The sequence below is a fragment of the Balaenoptera borealis genome (assembly GCF_965194805.1).
Source record: "Balaenoptera borealis genome assembly, chromosome: 4".
Taxonomy (NCBI): domain Eukaryota; kingdom Metazoa; phylum Chordata; class Mammalia; order Artiodactyla; family Balaenopteridae; genus Balaenoptera; species Balaenoptera borealis.
The window spans coordinates 29,725,777-29,734,420 of record NC_138861.1 but is presented as its reverse complement, the minus strand read 5'-3'; the positions used below and the strand labels follow the sequence as shown (position 1 = coordinate 29,734,420).

The window sequence follows — 8,644 nt, the reverse complement described above, 5'->3', positions numbered from 1 at the left end:
GGGAGGAGGAAGGGGAGGAGGCGGAGGCGGGAGCGGTGGCGGCGGCGGCGGCGGCGGCGGCGGCGGTGGCGGAGGGTAGGTTGCGCCAGGGACTGTGTCTGCCGAGCTCCGCGGCTGTGCCTGTGTGAGTGAAGGAGCAGCGCGGGGAGGCAGAGGCGAGCGCGGCCGAGAGCGGCGGCGGGACGTCTCCGGCGGCCGCGGATCAGCGGCGGTGCTCTGTGTGGGGAAGCAGCGGCAGCGGCAGCGGCGGCAGCGGCGGCAGCGGCGGCAGCAGCAGCAGCAGCAGCAGCAGCGGCGGCCGCCTCTCCGCCGCCGGGGACGCCGAGGCGCGGCTGGTGGCACTGACATCGGCGGCCCTGCCTCTCCTCCCTCGCCCCCAGCCCTCCCCATGTGATCGGTCTTAATCCCGGCAGTGTGCGCGCGTGGGGCTCCATTCCGCGGTGCCCGATCTCCGTGCCGGGGTGGGTGCTCGTGTGTGCGCTTCCCCTCCCCATCCCCCTTCCCCCAAGAATAAAAGAAGAACCGAGAGGCGTGCTTAGAAAATAAATAAATAACCACCACACACGCGCAGCCCGGAGCAGAGTCGGCGGGGCTGGCGGCGGCGGCGGAGGAGGAGGAGTGAAGGCGGCGGCGGCGAAGGAGGAGGAGGGACGCGCGGAGAAGGCAGTAACTTTCAAGCCAGCTCAGAGCCCAGACCTCCAGCCAAGCGGTTTGCAGCGCGGCGGCGGCGTTGAGTGTCTGGCCCGCCGGTCCGGTCGGGGTGTGCAGTAGGACGGACGAGCAGCGCGTCGCTGTCCCCCGGCGGCCGGAGATGTCCGAGCCCAAGGCAATTGATCCCAAGTTGTCGACGACCGACAGGGTGGTGAAAGGTAAGCGGCGCGCCGCGGTCGCCCGGGTGCACCGTGTGCCGCAGGCGCCGGCGGCTCGCTTCCCCTCCCCCCGCTCCGGGTTCTCTCCCGGCTCCAGCCACGGACCTTCTAGGATATTGTGCAACCCTCGAACCCCCTCCCTCGCGCGCCCTTCCCTCAGGCTTCCCACCCGGCCCCACTTGGGGCATTTTTATTTAACGGGGGCGTCAGTTGGCAAATGGCTGAGCCGAGGGGAGGCGGTGGCGGGGTTGGCTGTGGCGGTGGCGGGAGGGGGCGCGCGGGGGGTGGTTGCTGGCAGGGTGTAGCTGCTGTGACAGAAATAGGAAGTGGGTGGCTGCTCGCAGTCTTGCATGGGATCGGGTTTATGGTTTTCTTTTGCAGAGGGAGGGGTGATTTATGGCTTTTAAAAAATTAATATGGCATTTTTATGTGGCCGTGGCTTTCCACCGCCTGCCTCGCTCGGGCAGGGTTCTCTCGGCGCTTCATTGCAGCAATTCCCTCCGCGCCCCCTCCCTCTTCCCTTCCCCCTGAAAGGGCCCGCACAGGACTCGCGAGAGAGCGGGAGAGCGTGGGGGGAGCCCGGCGCTTCCTTCCGCGCGGGGCGGGGGCGGCCGCAGGGAGGGGGTGGCGGAGGGGACGCGCAGGGGGCGTGGGAGGCGGGGAACGACCCGAGTGCCCCGCCGCTGCCGCCCCGGGATTCCCCCGCAGGCCCTGAGAAAGACACGGAAAGCGGTTCCCCAGCCTCCCTCGCCGCCCCCAGCCTGCCCCCGCCGAGCTGTCATTGCTCTTGAAGGGTGCCCTGCTGGAGCACACCTCCCCGGTGGTAACCTCACCCCGCTCACTTCTTCCGTGCCCCTGGCACCCGCTTGTTAACGGGCTATTTGATTCCTATCATTGGCTCTTCTCCCCCGCCCCGGGATCACAGACTCCTGGCGGCGAGGGCCCTGGGGTTTCTGGCGAAGAGAAGCCGGGATGCGTGGGGTGAGGAAGGGGGCAGGTAGTGGTCTCCTCTCTCGCACTGGGGAATCCGCCGTCTCCGTTGTATTCCGTGGTGGAGTGGGGGAGGAACCTTGCTGTGAATCCTGGAAGGATGAGGCCGCAGAGCAGATACACCAGGATTAAGTAGTATCCCTACTTGATGTAGTATCCCCTGCCTTCCTGGAGTCAGGACGCGGAGCAGAGTAGGTATGGGCACGGGCTACGCGCAGAGCGGGCCTCTGACATTGGACACAGCGCTGGACGGTTTAGAGGGAAAGTGTGTGTGTGTATATGCCTGTGTGTTTTGTGCAGAACAGAGATAGTATCTCATGTGGCCTGAGCATGCAAGTAGAGTGCAAGGCAATGAAGTCATAGGCACCCTGAGCACTTAGGTGAAGTAACCCAGCAGTCTAAAGACCATACATGATGCATAAGTCCTTATGGGGCTTCGGAACTATTCATTGCTTCACTCAGGTTTGCTCAGTTTTTTTTTAAAGTAATGTGAGTGTGTGTATGTGTGTCTTCTCTCTTCTCTTGTTTTGGTTCTATTAGAATCATTCCTGCTTTAGTGCAGTATTCACAGACCCATCTAAAGAAGGAGGTAATATCTCTACAAAAATGACTTGAAGTAGGTCTACTGATGCACAGCTATTATTTCTGCAGGCATGGATTCTCATGTAAACAGTCAATTCACATTCATTCCAAAGAACTATGTTTTGTGTTAAGGGCCTCTGTTGACATTTTCAAAAATTAAGACCTTTTGCTGAAATATCAGAGAATAACAAATATCTCCCTAAGGTGTGAAGTTTAGGTGTAACCCCAATCTATATGTTGAGATTACCTTTTTTCAAAACACTTGATGTAAAGCTTACAATTAAAATGATAGCAGTAAATGTGTCAGCAATTAGAAAACACTCATATGTGTACGCATAAGATCAGTTCTGTGTTTTAAATCACAAAGTGTGGCTTCTTAATGTAAATGTAAAATTATCATCAAGTGAAGAATGTGAAAATAATTGTTCATACATTCTGGCTTGATGTCTTTACCAGTTGATGTGAAAGAGCCCATTGAACCATTCCATGGCTATTTTGTCTTGCCTTTTTACAGTACTGTATTATATATATACTATTGTAAATGGCTTTTCTTTATACATACACATGACCACCCATAATTCAAATAAATTTGGTTTACCTATTTTTGCAGAACTGAAATGCAGTTGGATGTAATAGATTCAAAATAGGAAAAGTTAATTTTGCATATATTTTGATAGGGATCTTGATGTGAAATTTTAAATGAAATTTTGTTTATAGAAAAGGTTTTATGATGAATCCTGATTTTAAGGTGGATATACTACTGCTTTTCCTCTTATGCTTTCTTACAGACTTTATATGGTTGGCTTAAGAGGCATTATTGAAAGTTGGATTTGACATTTTGTCATACGTATGATTTTTACCATCAGTTGAGATGATAATCTATTTTGATGATCAGTCTTCTATGACATAGCATTTCCACATGAAAACATATGTATGTGCTTAATGAGTAGGAAATACATATTTGCAGAATGGAATACAGGTTACCAAACGATTTTTCACATTTACAAAAATTCAATAAGACATAGTTCACGAAGCCATGAAGCCATGACTTTACTCTAAATTTTGTTAGAACTTTTATCTCAGTGGTCTGAGATTGACTCATGTTTTTAAAGTAGGCAAGTGAAATTTTTTCGCTCCTTAAGTATTCTTTCACTTTATAAAGTACAGATAACATTGACTCACAAATAGAAATAAGAAGAATTCGGATCATTATTACTGCGGCAGGCCATGGCGTTTGTTTACAGTTATCTTCATTAGTGTGATCCGGCTTTTGTTGTATAACAAACTGCTGTTTACAAATAAAGCTGTGCTTGTGGTTTTGTTTGTAGTAATGCGATGATGTGACGGCTTTCTTGATTTGTATTTCCAGAATGCAACTTTAGAAAGGTAGGTAGGTTGAGTTTTAGTCTCAACTGACTGTAATTTTTCAGATTTTCAGCATCTTCTTGAGTGTGTTCACAGACCCTGGTCAGTTTTTAAACCTTAATAATGGAAGGGCATGGCAGCATTGGAGAGGAAAAGCATTCGTTTAGATAACCTCAGAAAGAAAGTTACTTCATCTAGCAAAAGTTGGGCTGTTTCATTTTGTCTGTTCTTGCATAAAAACAATGGAAAGTAAAACAATTCAGAGAAAACATCTTGGTAGTGCCATTTGTTGGAAAGCAGAATAGTTTGATCCATTTACTGTTTCATATTTTTAAAAAGAAACATTGTATAATTATAAGGCAAAAGACAGAAGGCAATAAATAGAAGAATGACTATTTCCCCCTCTCCTCCCTTAATACAACCCATAGTCTGGTTTTTTCTCTTCAGTGGTGCTCCACGGGCCTTGTTCCAAACTCTGGCTTCCCTTCATGTCTCCCTGCCTGTTCCTGTCTTTAACTCTTCTTCGTGTGGCCCTAACATTCCCTACGGGCTGGGCTGTAGAACTTTGCTTATATGACAGTTAAACACTTGGAGGAAATAGAACTGTATGTGACAAGTCTGCTGCTTTGTTATATCCCTTGCCCTTTCCTCTCTTCCCATCTCCAGGTATTTTGTAATGGGCCTTTTACCTTAACCCAAACTGACTTTAATGGTAGAAATTCCAGATACCATGGTAGGTTGTTGAGGGGTCAATTCCTGGGAAGCGTTTTGGGGAATTTCTCAAAAGCTCTAGTTAGGGGACTCTTGTGCTTTGTGTCAGATTGCTTTTAACTCTTGGGAATGCAAAAAAAGGAGATGTCCTTTTGTGTATTGTCAGCTTATATAGTATTTGTGTAGACAAAGTACACATAGAGAAATTCTGGAAAGATATCTAGGATCTTATAAGCAAGACGATTGTAGCTAAGTAAAATGTTAAGTAAATAGGGATTCAAGCCACTAGTATTTGTAGCTGAATGAGGCTGGTAATACTACTTAATTAAAGAAAACAAAAATATGGTACATCAGTGATAACTTTCATGTTTGGATCTTGAAATGAAATATTAAATAACGCCATTTCTTTGCAGTGTGTCAAGAAGAGCTCATTGTGAATTTATTTTACTGATGTTTGTTACCATCAGTTGAGTTTTTCCATGTATCTGGTTTTCCATTTGAGTATAGTAAAACTGCATTAATTCAGTGTCATTAATTGAAACTTTGACTAAATGTCATTGTTTGGTGGCTGAAGTTTACATCAGCACTGGATGTGAAGAAAGGGGACTGCTAATCTAATTAATACTATAAGCAACACGATTTGGGCATGGTGACTATCCTTCAAAAGAGAACAACTTCTTTTCAGGACTTAGTGAACAGCATGCAAATTAATGCTGTTAATTACAAATTAGATTGATCTATTGCTTAATCCTTTCAGGATTTCTACTATAAAGTAAACACAACACAAGTGCATTGTTTTCAAAACATTCTGTAGACTTAAGGCTTAAGGCTGCAGTTGCAACTGGGATTCAGGGAAATTCCAGTGCCATCAGTTAGAAGAATTAACATTTAAAAAATAATAGTTTTTTGGGAACTGTGGGAAGAACCTCTGCTTTAAAGAAAAATCTAAGACATCCAGTTAAAATGTGAAAAAAGTAACACCTTAGACTCTAGTTAGAGGTTTACTCTGACATTTGTTTAGATTAGTTTAAAAATATGCCTTTTAAGATCTATTTGTTTATGATGTGCTTTTTGTAATTTTAGAGATATGAAATATGACTTAGTATGCGTTTATAGCTTTTATAATTGGCCTCTTCTGCTTTTCCTTATCTTTTTTGTGTCAGCCATGTGTAAAGTTGAAACTAATTATGAAACCAAATAAAGAATCCATTTAGAGTGACCTCATTGGAAGACAGCATTTTTCTAGACATAGTCTCCTTTTAGCAAATCCAGTTAAATGACCATTTTGAAAGTTTTGTGAAGATATTGGACACTTCCAGAACTATAAGGAATGATGATGATTCATGATACGGAACTTTGATAAAAACTAAAAAATCATTTTGTTAATTTTTTTAGCAGCTTTCTAGTGTAGCATTCTCCTGATGTTCAAGAGGAATACAGTGAGATTTTGAGTTCCAGCTTCCTATAATTCCACTGTTACATGTTAATAGCATCACAGGCTACTTTTCCTATATGTAAATGGGCAGCAGTTGTACTCGCCACTCACCTGTGAGAACCAGAAGATCATCAAACGGGAGTTGAGAGCCTGGAAAGTTACCCTTGGTCCACTCACCTGGGAATGGCAATTCAGTCACTGCTGACACAGAATTACAAATGACAGCGTGTGAATGTATTTTCAGGGTCACTCAAGAATAGTCAGAACCATTAATATTGAAATTCATGAATGCCTTGGGTCTACAGTGGTAGCTCATGTGATATTGATTTTATGGTTGAAGAAATGGAGCCAGAATAGATAGAATGGTTGGTCCCAGGTGGGACTAGAGTGGAGGTGAGTGTAAGCAAATTCTTCCCTTTGGCAAAGATGCTCTTCTCTCTTGAGCATCTGTTTGAAACTGTCACTTCTTTTAGTAATATTCAGGATATCACATTTTGTTTTGAAATTTTCTTTATTGAATTACTGGCTATATAAAATAGTTTTATTAGGAGAAGCTTTTATTTCTTTATATTTAGCAGAAATTTAAATTCTGATGATAAATGTTATAATCTGGTTTGATCTTGGCATGAAGTTTACTAAAGGAAAACTGTTAAACAGTGTTTTCTATTCATGTCAATATATACGCAGAAATAAAAATAGCGTACTCTCCTGGTAAGGAGTTTTATTTACTTTTATTTTGAAAGGTGTTATTGTAAGGCTGTTTGTCTGAACTACAGATAATGGCCCATATTGTTACTCTGGTTTGAGGATTTTGTTAATTTCTAGGGAAAGCTCTAGAAAATAGGAGCCAGTGTTTCTTAGGCGATCTACTCCCTTTATAAAATACAGTCATCAGGCAGGAATGATGTAGACTGAAACAGGGTTTCAGTTTGTAAACTGTCTTTAATATTCTTTGCATTTTGTCATTTTTAACCCATTTTATTTTATAATATTTCCATCTCCTGTATTCATACAGGCTGTATTCATTGATAAGCCATCCATTATATTTCATATAAGAAATCAAATTAAAAATTTCATATTCCTCCACGGTTAAGGGTTCTGAATAATGGCTTAAAACAGTTGGACTATCGACTTGAGGACTTAGACCTATTGCTGGAATCTCAAATCCATTTCACAAGTGCACATGCAGGTATTTAAAAAAAATACAAACTCTGAGGAAGCAATTATCAGTTATTAAAATGCTATGTTTTTGGAATTGGATGGATTCCTTTTGAGACCATCATAGAGAGGAATAGAACTTTGTGTTTTTCTTTTTATTTCCCTAGTCTGTGCTTTTGCCTCACAGCAAAATATATTCAACTCTATTTTAAAAGGTGGTCTATCTGACTTTCTTTGAACTTCTGTCCCTTACAGCTGGAAATTCTGCATGTCTCTGCAAAAGAGCAAAACAAACAAGTAAATTACCAAAGATTTACCTTAACCGCTGTCTCGAGATTATGACATACCACCTTTCAATGTTTGTCAATTTCAGATACTTTCTGTAGTTGTGAAACCCGAAGAATGATGGTTGATGTTCAGAGAGAATATTTTATTCATATGGAGCTAAAAATTTAAAAATTTTCCCATCAGCTCCAGGATTCTAAGAGTTAAAGAGTCTCTTTCTACAGTGACTGTATAGCTCCAGTTTTTCTTTTTGGGAGGAGCAACTACTTCTGATTTAAAATGTTCAGTTGTCTCTATGTAGTATTGGAATGTTTTGGAAATTTTCATATGTCAGTGTCTAAACTGGATCTCCCAAGGCTGCTGCATTTACTTGGATGTTACATAAAATGATTTGTTAAAATGTGTATACAAACTTTTAGTTTGGGAAATATAGTGCCTAGCTAATAGTGCCTAGCTCAATGCCTTGCACTTTGGGCACTGAATAAATTCTTGTTGAATGATTTGGGCAATGCAGAATTATCACGTGTCTCCTGAAGCCATAAATGGAGACACATTATACGTTTATTTTGAGTGCGTTATATAAATTTTGCTTCTCTGTAGATGGCTCTATATGGTGACCGCTTGGTTAAGTGGAATGCTGCCTTCTCCAGCGACATCAGGGAATGGAGTATGAGAAGAAGGCATTACGAAGGTGACACAGTTAGATTGAGGGCAGTTTTGTTGTTTGGTCGTTTGGGCTGGCTTTATGCCAGCTGAGTTGAAAAGGCTAGATCCTTTACAACTTAGCATATTAACTTGAACTTGAAAGCTTTCTTTCAGTTTCTGTTGTATTTCTCTTTAGGCCGATCAATTTTTGACGAGTGAGAAAAGATATGTTAATCATTCAGTGTTTGATTTATTGGGTGATTTATATGTTTTAATTATTGTCCAGACTTGGACTTGAAGAGAACAATGACCTGGCAAATCTCATGACAAAAAACAAAACACGAAAAATCGAAACCAAAACAAAGCAAAATTCTCTTCCTTTGTTTACATCTCAATTCATCATTTTCTGTAAAGCTTTTGTAATCCAGAAATGCAGCCTTCTCCAGCATAAGCTCCTGCCCTTCTCTGCCCCCAGCAGTGTCACTGGATGCTATCTAGTGGGAAGGTACAGGGGCCGGTGAGAAGTTAAAAAAGGTGGCACTAACTCTGCTGACTCCTTATATTCTCCTAAATGGGCTTTAAGCCATCCATTGACATTTGTTTT

General features: G+C 43.2%; 1 protein-coding gene across 3 annotated transcripts in view; it reads left to right on the top strand.

Annotated features, from left to right (window-relative positions):
* The first annotated feature begins 63 nt into the window (after nt 1-63).
* PPP3CA (protein phosphatase 3 catalytic subunit alpha) overlaps nt 64-8,644 on the top strand; it is a 304,248-nt gene continuing 295,667 nt past the window's right edge. The window contains exons 1-2 of one of the 3 annotated variants that reach the window (XM_082390999.1): nt 64-869; nt 7,996-8,086. Coding sequence is in view for 2 of the 3 variants with exons in the window: in XM_082390997.1 (XP_082247123.1) it covers nt 812-869 (58 nt within the window). In the remaining variant the exon portion in view is untranslated. The remainder of the gene's footprint in view (nt 870-7,995; nt 8,087-8,644) is intronic. The other 2 variants (XM_082390997.1, XM_082390998.1) reach the window with 2 other exon arrangements.